The 16,006-nt window shown below is 41.0% G+C and overlaps 1 protein-coding gene across 6 annotated transcripts in view; it reads right to left on the bottom strand.

Moving 5' to 3' along the window:
* Positions 1-16,006, bottom strand: part of BICD1 (BICD cargo adaptor 1) — a 199,502-nt gene that overhangs the window by 22,630 nt on the left and 160,866 nt on the right. For 2 of the 6 annotated variants that reach the window (XM_067009050.1, XM_059080857.2), the window contains exon 7: positions 13,484-13,691. In XM_067009050.1, the coding sequence (XP_066865151.1) occupies positions 13,484-13,691 (208 nt within the window). Of the gene's footprint in view, positions 1-12,212; positions 12,407-13,373; positions 13,692-16,006 lie in introns of those variants that run through there. The other 4 variants (XM_059080854.2, XM_059080855.2, XM_059080860.2 and 1 more) reach the window with 4 other exon arrangements.

The following is a 16,006-nucleotide window of genomic DNA, read 5'->3' as shown; positions in this document are numbered from 1 at the left end:
CCAGTCTTTGGCTGGGTTGTGTCTTTTGGCTGGACACCCACCAAGAGGTGAACCCAGTTTTTCGGGTAACATTACCTACATCTAATCCATTCTCCACCTCGCTGTCAGGGTGATCTTATAAACTAAAAATCTGCTCCTCTTAAAACTGTTACCTGTGCCCTTGGAATAAAGTCTGCTCTCTCTCCTGGCCCTCTGTTTTCAAGTCCCTGCCTGCCTTTCTAGTGTCATTTTCCATCACTCCCAAGTCCTGCTCCAGTTTCTAGCCCCAAGCTCATGGCCTTTGTGCAAGCTGACCTCCTTTCTAATAAGGCTTTTCTCATTACCCACACCTGCACCCCTACCTGTAACAGGGAAGAGTTATATCGGACTCCACGTTGGATCTGTTTCTTTGACTTTAACGTTCGCTTTTCATTCCTTTTTTTTTTTTTTTTTTTTTTGCGGTACGCGCGGGCCTCTCACTGTTGTGGCCTCTCCCGTTTGCGGAGCACAGGCTCCGGACGCGCAGGCTCAGCGGCCATGGCTCACGGGCCCAGCCGCTCCGCGGCACGTGGGATCTTCCCGGACCGGGGCACGAACCCGTGTCCCCTGCATCGACAGGCGGACTCCCAACCACTGCACCACCAGGGAAGCCCTATTGCTTTTGTTATTATAATCATACATAATGGTCTGCCTCAGGGAACCCTGCCCCTCTGCCCGAATGTTAAGTTAAAGTGCCTTAGTTCAGTTCACAGGGAGACAATCTGACCCTGGCCACCTGTGAAAGGCTACAGAAAAGAAGAAATTCTGCAAGATAAATAGCCTTTTTACGTTACTTCCTCCCCTCCTCCCCCTCTCTCTGTTCTATAAAAGAAACTGGCATCCAATCCCCGGTTAAGATGGGTTTTGGGGACCCTAGTCTGCCATCTGGGTCTGCCGGCTTTCCGAATAAGGTCGTTATCCCCTGCCTCAACACCTCGTCGTCTCCCAATTTACTGGCCTGTTGTGTAGCGAGCAGAGCAAGCTTGGACTCGGTAACAAATCTGGCTTAGCCAGCCGGGAGCCTTGCTACTCGCGGCTAGCCGGCCCTGGTCAGGGAATACTGGGGCAAGGTCCTAGCAGATGCCGGGGCCATCTGTCCTGAGGATGTTTCCTTCAAAACTCCCTGAAACAGCACTGGTTACCCCAGCGTTCGGCAGTTGAGGCAAGGAACCGACAAACTTCTATGGGTTGACAGGCTCGACTTTGGAGGGTAAGTCGCTCTGGGGTGCACACAGGGAGTATATTACCCCCCTCAGTTTGGGCTTTTCCTTTATGGGACAAGGCAATCTGGTTGGGGGGTACCCTGTTGGAGAGGGGAATTGTCATTGGATGATTTGGGGAGCCGGTTTGTTGGTCTTGGTTTGGTGTGCATCAACAATGTTGGAATGTGTCTGTGCCTCTTGTGTTGGAATTTGAGTCTTCTGTGTTTTGGTGTTGTCAAACTTATAAAAATGGGAAATACTTCATCTATCCCAAAGGAGAGCCCTTTGCGACATATATTAGGTAACTGGGTAGAACACAGCCGTGAGCCCATGACTGAGAAAGACATATATACTCTTGTAATAGGGTGTGGACCCAATGTTATGTTAGGATCAGAAGAGCGATGGGCCCTGAATGGCTCACTCAGTTATTACACGATCTCGCAGTGGAAGTGTTTTGCAACAGAACAGGGAAAAGAGATGAGATTCCATATGTAGAAGCATTTATGCTATTGCAAAAAGGAGTCAGAGGACTGCCACCTGATGGTGCAGTGATCTAAAAGGAAACCCAAAGGGGAACCTGTTCTACAAGGGGAAGAGGGAGGAAATGAGAGTGGGGACATGGTACTCCAAAACCTAAACCCTCCTCTGGCTCACACAGCTTCCCCACTGGCCAAGCAGGCTGCACCAGCAGTTGTTCCAACTGCCCCCATGCCTCCAACATATTCACTCCTTTCACTGCCTCCCGTTTCCCCTACCCACAGGGATCGAATAAAATTTACTGTGTTAACACCGGAGGCACAGGGACCTGGTTTAGTACCACCATCTAAGACCCGACAGGGCCCCCAATTTGGACTGGTAGCCATTTCCACAGAAGGGCAATTTCCCTTCTGTGGCCAGGGGACTCCCTTGGACTTGAGGCGTCTGATTCTAATTTCCCCTCAGGAGCCCTGGATAACTTTGACAGTGGCAAGCAAGTTGGTTGACTTTCTAATAGATACAGGTGCCACATATTCTGTGGTAAACACCAAGGTGGCACAGAAAACATCTCCGTCTATCTGGGTCACGGGAGTTTCTGGAGAAGAACAAAACCCTTCATTCTTAAACGTCTAGAATGCCAACTAGGGGACCTCACCCTGAAACATAGCTTCTTATACATATATAGGCCAGAGTGTCCAATACCCCTTTTGGGACGAGGTCGCCTTTGTAAATTAAATGCTCAAGTAACTTTTTCGCCAGAACGGCCTGACATCAGGGTCCCACTGGAGCAAGCTTTAAGCCTACAAATGGTGCCCCTGGAAACCCCAGAGAAGGAAACAAAGTCATCCGAGGAGAAACTTGCCTGTATCTTTGAGAAGCAAATGTCCTATTTGGTCTTCTCAGGAACCCTCATCTCTGCCATCTTTTTAAAATGCAAATTTTGAAAAGAGGGTAAAGTAATTTAGAAATTGACTTGTCAAGGATAAATAGAAATCCTAAGTGTCTTTTAAGATTTAGCCATCTAGACAAGGGAGCTTGATTTGTACCATCTGCCAGAAACCCAACTTTAATCCAAACTCTTGTAAACTGATGGGTTTTACATGGCTGTACCTGACTCAGGGCTGAAATTTTGAAATGAGAACCATGAGGTCTCTGTGTGTTTGTGTGTGTCTTTGTCTTTGGATAACATTGGCGAGGTTAACTTGTAAATGAGCTCTATTTAATTGGCTTAAAGAAAAGTAAGCGCTTACAAATCAAACAAGTCTAAATACAAGAGAAATTAAGCTAAGTGAATTTCAGGTTCATGTGAACTGAAAAATATTCAGTATTAAATTAATACCTGATATTACTGTTTAACTTCATTGATCTAATTAATGTAGCCATGTCTTCAGAGTCATCAACATTAAGTATAATACTTTCACTGCACCTAGGTTTAACAGAAGTTAAATGAAATCTTATTATAGGGCTTCCCTGGTGGCGCAGTGGTTGAGAGTCCGCCTGCCGATGCAGGGGACACGGGTTCGTGCCCCGGTCCGGGAAGATCCCATGTGCCGCGGAGCGGCTGGGCCTGTGAGCCATGGCCACTGAGCCTGTGCCCCGCAACGGGAGAGGCCTCAGCAGTGAGAGGCCCGCATACCAAAAAAAAAAAAAGAAATCTTATTATATCTGTTGCAAATTTGTCAGCAGGAAAAATAACTTGATATGATGAAACTTTAAAGTAAATGTAATGAGATAAGAGCTTTTAGGTAAACTCTAAGAATAATTGTGTTCTAAAAATAATCTAAGATAGTCTCTCCAGGTTTTGGTAACTATTACTTGCCTCTTGGTTTCACTAGAAATTAAGGTTTTTAAGAGTCAGGGATTCTAATTTATATTTAAAGCTACTGAAAATATAAAACATTTCAGTATGGTAGAATGTGTGTTTTCAGTTAAGGTATGAGGAATGGAATTACATTTTACTGATAAAGTTTTATGTATGGTCAGGATCAACTAAATTAATTACTTAATTAATTTTTGGCTCTGTTGGGTTTTCATTGCTGTGCGTGGGCTTTCTCTAGTTGTGGAGAGCAGGGGCTACTCTTCGTTATGGTGTGCGGCTTCTCATTGTGGTGGCTTCTCTTGTTGCAGAGCACAGGCTCCAGGAGTGTGAGCTTCAGTAGTTGTGGCATGCGGACTCAGTAGTTGTGGCTCGCAGGCTCAGTAGTTATGGCACACAGGCTTATAGTTTCTCTGCAGCATGTGGGATCTTCCTGGACCAGGGCTCAAACCCATGTCCCCTGCATTGGCAGGCGGAGTCTTAACCACTGTGCTACCAGGCAAGCCCAGGATTAACTAAATTTAAATTGAAGTTAACTAAGTAAATGGATTTTGTTAAGTAAGCTAATACAAGACTGGAATTTGATCTCTTTCTGTTATAAGTGCTCCTTTTTGATAACAGATTGTATGAGTTTCTGTCCCCTTAGGTGACCTGTATTTGTTTTCTTTTAATCCTTTTGTGACTTTGGTTAAATGAATAAGTATTGATTGTTTCACAGTGACCTATGATCCTGTTGTGTTTTAAAAGCTTTCTGATATTTTTAACAAGCTTCCCAAATATCAAAATCTGACTAAGCTTTTTAGCCTCCAGCTGACTCTGGGATACTTCAAAAGAACATCTCTGAGACATCTCAGAGAGGAATGTCAAACTAAGTTTATTTGGTATGTTAAATTACTTAAAAAATAGTCAAGTGATTGGAGATGAACTTTAGGTTATAGTGCATGGATAGATGTCATTAATAAAGATATTCCAAAATGTATATGGAATCCCTAACATCTGATATATCCTGATATGTTATCAATCATAATTCTAGTTATTCTAAAATGTTATGTCACAGAAATATCCAAGTTTCCTGCTAATGGCATTGTATTCCAATTTTTTTTTGTTTGTTTATTTTTGGCTGTGTTGGGTCTTCCTTGCAACTAATGGGCTTTCTCTAGTTGCGGTGAGTTGGGCCTACTCTTCATTGCGGTGCGCGGGCTTCTCATTGTGGTGGCTTCTCTTGTTGTGGAGCACAGGCTCTAGGAGCACGGGCTTCAGTAGTTGTGGCATGTTGGCTTAGTAGTTGTGGCACGTGGGCTGTAGAGCGCAGACTCAGTAGTTGTGGCTCACGGGCTTAGCTGCTCCGCGGCATGTGGGATCTTCCCAGACCAGGGCTCGAGCCTGTGTCCCCTGCCTTGGTAGGTGGATTCTTAACCACTGTGCCACCCAAGGAAGCCCGTATTCCAAACTTTAACCAGGCTATTTTAAGTTTTGTCCTGACGTTTTTACAAAATGAAGATTTTCAAGAAGACTCATAAATAGGAACTTTTTAACAATTAGTTTCTGATAGCCTTTAGATAATATCACTGGACTGGGTAACAAACGACAAACCTAATGGAAAACCTGATTATTTCATCCAGAACAACAGGAATTAATTACATGGGACGGAATGAACTGGTAAATATGATTTATAACTTTATGACTTTGGAAAATATACTGGCTTTAATCTTTTTTCAGGAAAAAACCTTTTCAGGGCTTCCCTGGTGGCGCAGTGGTTGAGAATCCGCCTGCCGATGCAGGGGACGCGGGTTCATACCCCGGTCCGGGAAGATCCCACATACCGCGGAGCGGCTGGGCCCGTGAGCCATGGCCGCTGAGCCTGCGCGTCCGGAGCCTACGCTCCGCAACGGGAGAGGCCACAGCAGTGAGAGGCCCGCAAAACCTTTTCTCTTATGCTATGACCTACAACAAGTTGATAAAGCATGGCTTTGTAAACAAAGATGAAACATTTATCTTTTTCTCTCTACCTGGTTGATCCTGCCAGTAGCATACGCTTGTCTCAAAGATTTAAGCTGTGCGTACATGGCCAGTAGAGTGAAACAGCAAATGGCTCATTAAATCAGTTATGGTTTTTGGTCACTAATTCTTGCAACTGGATTACAACTAGTTATACAAATCATTGTTTTGTGTTCTTTGTCTCCAAATTGTTTGTGCTGTGTGACTCCCTGCTGCACTATGTCTTGGTCAGTGTTACCAGCTGCATTTACTTATATCCCGTCTACTTTATAAGACTGCCGTCTCTTACAGTACCCAGTGTGCAACCAGGCCTCCAACAAAACCTCTATGGCTAAACATCTTGAGGAAATAGATCACATTTATAACATAAAATAATTATAATAGTGTAATTCTAGGTATGGGTAGAAGCAACAAGGGAAAATGTCTCCTGGATCATAATTAGACAGAGGATCTGGAGCATCTTCAATTATCAATAGGGCCTAATCCAAAAATTAGCACCTGGAGCAGCATATCAAGCATTTTTGCCTGATCTGGGATGAAACTCCCAACGCAGTGGTACAAAATTTGATCATGAAATGTCTCCCAAACACTGGTCACATTTCTGACCAAGAGGGGAGGACCTGAGAAATGGCAACAGTGATTGCAGCCCTCCAACGTGAGCCAGTGAGCGGGAGGAGAAGAATACCTGCCATCTAGCAGCCATCAGACTACAGCCTCTCCCTATGGTGAGCCCTGAGGAAACTCAGAATGTGAAAATACAGGATACAGGCCCCGGAGAGCTGAGGCACATATCAAAGGAACGATTTCAGTGAGCCCAGACTCTTGCATCTTCCCATACATAGAAAAGCCCCAAATTCCTTAAAGACAAATCTCAACATTCGCAACAACAGGCTGCTATGGTGGACATTTCCCAGAAAGATCCATGTGACGAGACATAGCAAGAAAGAGTTAGAATGGTCATCGCCCCTTTTCCACAAGATTATGGAATGGACGTTGACAGTGGGGAACTGTGACAGAAGAGCTAAATCGGACTCCACGTTAGATCTGTTTCTTTGACTTTAAACTTTGCTTTCCCGTTGCTTTTGTTATTATAATCATGCATAATGGCCTGCCTCAGGGAACCCTGCTCCTCCGCCTGAACGTTAAGTGAAGTGCCTTTGTTCAGCTCACTGGGAGACAATCTGACCCGCCTACCTGTGAATGTCTGCAGGAAGGAAGAAATTAACACACCCCCTCCTATTTTGCAAGATATGTGGTCTTTTTACTTTACTTCCTCCCCTCCTCCCCCTCTCTGTTCTATAAAAGAAACTGGCATCCAGACCCCGATAAGATGGTTTTTGGGGGGCCCTAGTCCGCCATCTTGTCGGCCTGCTGGCTTTTTCCAAATAAAGTCATTAATCCTTGCCTCAACACCTCGTCTCCTGATTTACTGGCCAGTCGTGCGGCAAGCAGAGCGAACTTGGACTCGGTAACATACCTTCTGCCTATTAAGGTCTATAGTTACCTATCATGACCAGTGCTTGCATTTCTTCTGCGAGGATTTCCTCACCACTCCAACTCTTCTATTTACCAGGAACATTTATTAATATCATGACTTATTTGCCTATCTACCTCCCCTTAAAGGGGAGAACAGAGGTGATGTTTTACTTGAATATCATTACATTATACCAAAAGCCAAAAAAAGTACCTGACACATAGTAGATGCACAATATATTCTGTTAAATTTTGACAAATGAGTAAATGAGTTAATGAAAGAAATGTGGTTTTGGCACACATTTAAGAACATAGGCTTTGCGATATAACAAACACGTGTTTACTGTTTGAATATACGGGAATGTAAAGACAATTTTCACTAATGAACGTGTTTGTATCTATTACTAAAGGGGTGACTACATACTAAGGTTAATACATTTATGAGCTGCTTTAAAAATCGGTAAGATCTAAAATATAGAAAATTTTCACATTTCAAAACAATACCATTCTTTCACATTAGTTCAGTAATGACTTCAGAGAAAGAGAGAAGGAGCGAAAAGAGAGAGGTAGGGAGGGACAGAGGAATTGAAATGATAATGAGGAAGCAGAACATTCAAGAGAAAAAGCTCCTACGTGGAAAGCACAGGTTCGAGAGGAGCAAATTGCTTAGGCTATTACTTCAGGAAGGGAGTTCAAACTTGCTTTTTCAAGTTTCAGATTTCTTGTTTATCCTGTTGCAATATTGTGATTTATAAGAAATGTATATTTGGCCTTCGTCCTGGATTCCTGACCCTTAACTCCCCAAACCCTTGGAATTTCTTAAGTGCAGAGAATGACAAAAGTGTCTCTTGTTGTGTTAATGAGATGACTTTAGGCCTCACCTAAGGGCGGAGGCTGGTTGCCAGGAGAACCAACCACAGAATTAGAGTTGGAACTTTTCAGTTGCGACCCCTGACCTTCCGGGGAGAGGCTGAAGGTTGAATCAATCACCCAGCGGCCAACAATTTAATCAAACTCTTGCTTCTTTAATGAAGCCTCCATAAAGATCCAGAAGGACAGGGTTCACAGAGCTTCTGGGTTGGTGAACACACGGAGACTGGGGGAGAGTGTCGCCCTAGGAGAGCAGGCAAAAAAAGCTGTGCTCCTATCCCCATTCCTTGCCCTCCACATCTCTTCTGTCTGGCTCTTCCTGAGTTACATCCTTTTATACTAAACTGGTGATCAAGGAAGTAGCAAATTAATTGAACCTTAAGAGTGGGTCATGGGAACCTCTTGATTTATAGCCAGTAGTTCAGAAGTAAGGTAACAACCTGGACTTTGGACTGGCGCCTGGAGTCCAAGGAGGGGTCGTGGGAAGCCCAATCTATTACGGTGGGTCGGAAACACAGGTAAGGACCCGGGCTTGCAACTGGCGTATGAAGTGGGGGGGTGGGGCAGTCTTGTAGGACTCAGTCCTCAACCCGCGGAATCTGATGCCATCTCCGGGTAGATAGTGTCAGAATTGATTTGAATCATAGGGCACCCAGCTGGTGTCAAAGAATTGCTCGGTGTGGGGAAGCACCCCCCCACCCCCCATGTTGCAATTGGGTCCCTAATTCAATTGTACAAATGATGCATTTAGGTCTTTACTACAGAAATAACATCTCTGGCCTATGAACTGCATAGATTCCTTTCACGTATTCTGGTAGACTGATTTAAATTGTTGATTAAATTGTAAGTTTTTATTAATTATATAGGCCTGGGTAGTGAAGGCACTGAGATACAACGTTGGCTACAAAATAACCACTGATATTATGAAGATATACTATGTGCTGCCTGATTGCAAACTTGCTGATATCAGAAGAGCCCCTTTTGATTCAAGTTCATCAAAGCTAATGGGGGACGCTGGAGTTTGTATGCTAGATAAAGATAGTCAAGAACAAGAAAGTCAACAATTCATGGATGGAAACTCTGGGATTTCAGGGGCTGAGGTAACAGAGACAGAGCCATAGCCAGAATTTTCCTCCACAAGGTTTTGGTAATATTGGAAATCAATCAGTACAATGTACTAACAAATTAGCACAAAACATTCTACTAATTTTGAAAACCAATGCCTTATCCTAGAATTGATTTTTCAGAAATTGAGAAATTCTGCCTTGAAGATATGGTTTCTGCTTACCATCTCATAGAAGTGAAATCTATTTGAAAATACTCCTTATATATGGTAAATAATATTTTATGTTATGTTTATGTAACTGTTTTAAAAGTTAAATGAGATTTATACCTCTTCCAATTCCTCAACCAAAGGATCCAAAACAAATTAAACTAATATCATTTCTATTGATTTAATTACTTCAATGATCCACAACAGAAAACAACCTATATATCTGCTGATTGGAATAATTAAAATCACCTAAAAAGATATATTAAAAATACATTTTTGAAAAAATATTTTTGAAAACAGTGCCTATCAAAAAACATTCTGATAAATTAACAGGAAATTGTCCTTTTAAAGTGATGAATATATATTGTTACCAGGAAGTAAATTTATAATAATAACATATTAAACTCATAAAACCTATTATTTCCCATGGGTTTAAGATATTTCTTGCATAGGACATAGGACTGGATATATATGGCATATTTTCCCTTCCTCTGCTTAATGAAAACATTTTATATAGTAAAAGCATCAAATAATGTTTAATATGTTTTATACAATATAGTTCAGCCTAGGAAAAATAACACATTGTCAATAATGCAAATATTTTTAGAAGCTACAATTTGGTGTAGATGGCTAATCAGTTTCTATAGTAATTCATTTAACCAGATCCTTTTAGAAAATGGTGCTGGGTTGATTTAAGAATTTATTAACGATTAATTTGATTGGTTCCATGATATCCAATTAAAAATTCTTCAGGCTATAGTAACACCTTTACTTCCTTCCTTTTATTATTTTAACTTCAAATAAATGGTTAAAAATATAAGGTTTAACCAATATGCTAAGTTGTCATTAAAATGATTTTCTGGCCTAATGACGATTCTGAATTCCACATTATTTATCTCTCTAATCTTGTCTATAGCAATCATTTCTAAGGCCTATGGCATTTTCTCATTATTCAAAACTAAAGAATTTTAAGACCACATAATAGTATTCTCATTCATGTATGCTGACTAGCCTTGGAATTGCAAGATGTGTACAGTGTCTATAAAGTTGTAGAAAGAGTCAGAATGTGAAAATGTCAGACTTTTAGTACATGATATGCCTTTTTTGACAGCACATCAAAATGGAGCAAAAAACATAAAGATGTCCATACTTTAACCCAGTGATCTCACTCTTGAGAAGAGAATGATAGATGAGAAGTTGAATGCATGCTATTCATAACAGCATCTTATAACAAATAATGGAAAACCATCTCAGTGGCTAACAAGACAGGAAGTAGTGATTAATGCAATAACAGTATCTGAAATAGAATCTACGATACAACCTTTAAAAATAAAAATAAGACTAGGCAGTAACATAGAAAAGATTATGATATCTGTTAGTGGTTTCCACAATGTAATGACAATGATGTAAAATAGATATTAATGTAAACAAGCATCAAATAGTCATACATAAAATGAAAATAGTTGTTATTAATATTTATTATTAATTTTAATCTTATTGATATGTCACTTTTAAAATTAAAATATAATAGGGTTACTTATTAACCACAGAATTTCTTTTCTAAGTTCTAGAAGATAGTGCTACTAAGTCCAGTTGTAACACAAAAAGACCTGTGGCTTTTATTTAAGTTAGGTGTCCTGATGAATCAGGACCACTTTGGTGACTCACAGATACTTCCAAAGGGGTCTAAAAGAAGAGGAAAAGAGTTATGAAAGGAGGAACATCCAGGAGAGTTGTTGCCTTTTGTTTTAGGTGTACATTCTGGCTGTTAAGGCTCTCCTAACTCCTTATCACTACCTATGTCCTCAAACATTCTTAGAATGTTTAACTTCTGCTATAAATTTCCACACCGTATCTTTTAATCCCCATCCGTAGGCTGACTTATGAATCAGATAAGGAAAGTACAGTATTAGAGATCCAAAGGCTGAGGTTTCCAAAAAGGAATTAAGGTAAAATTGAAGTAAATTAAAAAAAAAAAAAATTCTGTGGCAAACTCAGAGGTTACAGTAGGGGCCGGAAGATAACAGAAACAAGTGCAGCGGACTGGATATAAGTAATTGGGAGCGAGGGGCCCTGTGGTAAACTGCAGTTTGCCCTGTTTAAAAGCAGCAGGCACTACATAGATCCAACAGATTGCTGACATGCATGAATGCAGACCTAGGGCTGCCAGATATTCAGAATCCTTCAAGGGAGCCCAGAAGTACAGCTGTTCAGGTGAAATCTCCTGAGTTTCTAACTGCTGACAACTACTAACTAGAATGAGTTTTAATTCTTCATTCCCTGCAATAGCCTAATAACAGCTGCCTTTGGGCTTATTTTGTTTTGTTTCACAGAATTCCTGTGTACCACCTCTGACCTATAGTTAGCATGCAGGCAGGAATTTCCCCAAAGGATGATCTTTATCTGCCAGAAGTCACATTTTCAATTGAGGCCTTTCATAGAAAAAATAAAAAATATTTTTTAAAAAATGCTAAACAGTGAAGCTAAAGTCAGTTGTGAGCGTGCTGGTAAGCACAAATCAGCAAGGGCTTACAAACTATACGATCATTATACTAAGACCTAAACGTTCCTGAGGAGCACAACCTTAGAGGATTTTACTTTTACATTCTCTGTAACTGGAGACATTCTGAGTCACTACAAAAGGAGATCAGCCCAAAAGGCATTTTACAAAGATGGCTTCCTTTACTGAAATTACATGAAAAATGATCAGAAGAAAATGACAAAATTTGACCAAGACGGAATTGCTATGAGCTACCAAACTGCAAATAGGACCTGACTGTGTGTGTCCTGTGTTGTGCCTGTTGCTAGTTTCCCTTCAGCTATCCCTTTCCTTCCAGCTCTCATTTTCCATCCTTGGCTGTTAAAAGGAGGTCGCTGGAGACTCCTGAGAAATGACGACGGTCTGGCTGAGTAAAGAAGGAAACCGAAAGAGAGGTGTAAAGGCATTCTTACTTTAACCATAGGAATTTACCCTCATTAAAGTCAGACGCTGCGGATGGGTGGGAGTGAGTGGTTGGAAGGAAGGGGAGAGCTGTCTATTCAACTCATCATTTGCATCACATGCACCCAAGGAAAAAATGTGTACCTGGTGGAGCCACGGTTAACCTTTTTTCCTTGCTGAGCCGGTGCCCTTGGATGAATTCACTCATGGAGGGGGGGCCCTTCAGAAGAAATGATTCTGTGGAGGTGGGATCAGGGGGAACTCTTAATAAACTCTGTAGGTAGCAAGCCCCTGAAGTCCTGGGACGGCTCTGATCACAAAGGGAAGGTGAAAATTGTCTTGCAGGAGATCCAAGAAAATACATATAGGAAACAAAAAAGTTTTACTTTAATTACCTTTCAAAGCCTCACCAGTGACAACATTATTTATACTGGCATTTAAAACTTTTTAACAAGTAAATCAAGATTTTTCACTAAATGTTTAGTTTCCATACCAGGATACAACCCTATTTGTAAACTGTACTGGATACTGTAAAAGAGATTTATTATAGTTAGTCAGTTTGAACCACACATAGAAAATATTTATATTGTTTGATTCTTAACGGAAAACTCCTAAAATAAAAACTTTGCTATTAACTGAAAATACAGGGTAAGTAATTCAACATTCAGGACTCTGGAAAAAGGTAATAAAACCAAGCCATTAAAAACCATACAAGTGACTTTTGAACAATGTTCACATACCAAATGAAAAAGCACAAAAACCTGCTTTTAAGAAAAAGACTATACATATCCCATTCTACTTGACCTAAATAGAGACATCTCCTTTCAGTCAGTCATCAGTTTTCGGAATATGGACAAAAGTTCCCCTAAGAGAACACATTCATATCCTTGCCTCGTTAGAGAGAAGCTGGTAAATAGCACCACTGCCATTAAAACTATCACCCATGTAAAACACAGCTTCATTCTTAATATTGACCTTTTCTATCTACCGATTTTTAGGTTGGAGGTAAGGGAGAGGCATTTTATGCATACAAGGAACAGCAAAAATGTTAACAGACACTTGAAAAGTATATAATGGTTAACCAAGAGATGGGGTGTGGGGGACAGAAAGGAATAAATAAACACAAGTATCCAAAGGTTTTAATTTGGAAAAACCAACATTGGCAAGGTCCATTTATACACCCACTCCCAGTTTTTCCCTTCCTTTCCTTCCTCCATCCTCCACAATAAGAAAGAGCACATTAATTTTTGCAGTTAACTAAAATCTGGCCACTGCACCATACTATGAAGATCGCTGCATGCATACCTTTTCCTCTGAGTGCCACTGCTGACCCGAATGTTGGGTGTCTGTGGGCCCTGACTATGCAGGAGGTAAGTGTCTATGGTGGGCACGGTGACTGATGCCTCCCCACTTACTTTAGGGCTGCCGATCTTGCTCTTTCCAAGTTTGCCTTTGCTGCGACGGGACTGCTCGTGGTCAAACTCTAAGTCCTCCAGCCGCTGGGTCAGGGCGAGTTTTTGCTGGATAGCCATTCGTAACAAAGTGTTTAGAGTCTTCTTCTCATCCTCTGCAGCTGCTAACTGTCTCTGCATCTCATCCAATTGTGTGACATATTCATCACATCTGGAACCACAACAGAAAAGTGGTCAGGAGAAAAGCTTGGTGAAATTAAGTTTGGAACTTAAGTTGAAAGTAATGAAGTTTACTGGAATTTAGATATTTGGAACACTGGTCTTCCTAGATCACAATGGAAGTCATCTATTACAGTAGAAAAATGGAAACAGAGCAGGTTCAGTAACTGAGAGTTAATCTATACAATGAAGCACATATGGGGACATTCTTAATAGGTGGTATCTTAAACCCCAGACACAGTTATTGTGGTTGCAGAAGAACCAACAGTAAAGTCTCAGGTAATGTTCACAGCACTGAAGATGTGTTACAATAGCTTTATAGTCCATGCCTGTAGCATGCAAAAGAATAATAATATTTGTAAAGAAAATATGTACTTCTTTATCTATATTTATAGGTTTTATTTTAATTGAGTACAGGTTGTAGTTGCTATTGCTTTCAATATGGCAGATTTGCCTGAATTAGAAACCTGAGTATCTTCAAATGATTTCCCAACCAGATGATAGAGCAATAGGTGTCAAAGAAAACCAAGATATGCATAGGGTTCAAAACAGATATAGCCGGCTGTCAGGAACATCTTTATTCAGGTTTGATACTTGCGCTGCAGCAGGAGAAGCTCGGTGGTCTTTTTTCTACCAAAAGTAACACCTAAGCACATGCACATTTGGAAGGAAGAATTATTCACACAATTATTCAGAGTTTTTTCTGCATTTATTTACCCATTAAGATAGTAAGAACTCTCCATGAATCAGAAGATAGTTAATGACTTTCTGGAGTTACCCAAAATGTACAAACTTTAAAATTAACACAAGACTTTTGGTATTTTAAAGAAAGAACAGACTTTGTAGTGAAAGAACTTGAGATCCAGGTGGGTCCCATTTTCTTTTTTTAAAATATAATTTAATTTAATTTTTTTATACAGTGGGTTCTTATTAGTTATCTATTTTATACATATTAGTGTATATATGTCAATCCCAATCTCCCGTGTTCCATTTTCTTTAACACTGAATGTCAAGAAGCATAGTAGGAATATCACAAGAAAAATCAGGGCTTATTAAAATAAAATGTGGATTTCAGGACCCTGGATTTATTTTAATTGGTTAGATAAAAGAAAAAATATATATATATACATATATATATATATATATATATATATATATATATATATATATATATTTGTGTGTGTGGTGCGCGGGCCTCCCACTGTTGTGGCCTCTCCCGTTGCGGAGCACAGGCTCCGGACCTGCAGGCTCAGCGGCCATGGCTCATGGGCCCAGCCGCTTCGCGGCACGTGGGATCTTCCCAGACCGGGGCGCGAACCCGTGTCCCCTGCATCGGCAGGCGGACTCTCAATCACTGCGCCACCAGGGAAACCCAAAAATATTTTTAAAAATACTATGCAGTAAGGCAGTTAAGATACCTGAGAAAACAAATTTCTGTGAAAATGCATTATTTGAGGATAATAATTCTTATATAAACCAGATCGAGACTTTAAACGTCCCTTTAAAAATGTTTTGATTTCCTTTTCAAAGAGGGGGGCATTGAGCACCAAACCCATTCTCCATCCTAACGCCCTCCACCGCCATAGTGGCCAGAGGTGTGCACATTCTACTCCCCAAACTCGACTGTGCTCAGACCCAGAAGTTAGTTCCCTTCAGTTCTCCTGTGACCTTGTGGTCTCTTAGGCACTCGGCTGCCTCACTGCCATTTCCAAGAGTCAATAACAAAGTTTGAGTTTGAGTCTTTTCTCTTCTGACACTAAAAGGAAGCTGGACAGATTCCAGGGCCCAGGATTTTTTTTTTAACATTATATCAGCTACATGTAAATAATTTACTGAATCTGTAAATAAAGCATAAGCATAGTTATGCTTTGTGAATTTTGTACCAAGTTTGCATCATATAAAATATAGAGTTATTTTTGTTTTGGCACTGAATTGTGACAGCAAAAAGGAAACTGCAACACTATGTTGAACACCAAGATTTTGAAAACGTTGAATCAATAACTTTTTTTTTTTAAGGTCTAGAGGTAGGCAACCCAGGGCTGGGGTGGCAGATATCTCCACAATGTCCTCAGGACTCCAGGCTCCTTTTTGGGCCTCTCACTGTTGTGGCCTCTCCCGTTGGCGGAGCACAGGCTCAGCAGCCATGGCTCACGGGCCCAGCCGCTCCGCTCCATGGCACGTGGGATCTTCCCGGACCGGGGCATGAACCCGTGTCCCCTGCATCGGCAGGCGGACTCTCAACCACTGCGCCACCAGGGAAGCCCCGAATCAATAATTCTTAACAATCATTTCAAGTCTAAAAAATAA

This window comes from Kogia breviceps, chromosome 12, assembly GCF_026419965.1.
Source record: "Kogia breviceps isolate mKogBre1 chromosome 12, mKogBre1 haplotype 1, whole genome shotgun sequence".
Lineage (NCBI taxonomy): Eukaryota > Metazoa > Chordata > Mammalia > Artiodactyla > Physeteridae > Kogia > Kogia breviceps.
Note: the sequence above shows the minus strand (reverse complement) of the source record. Positions and strands in the feature narration are given on the sequence as shown.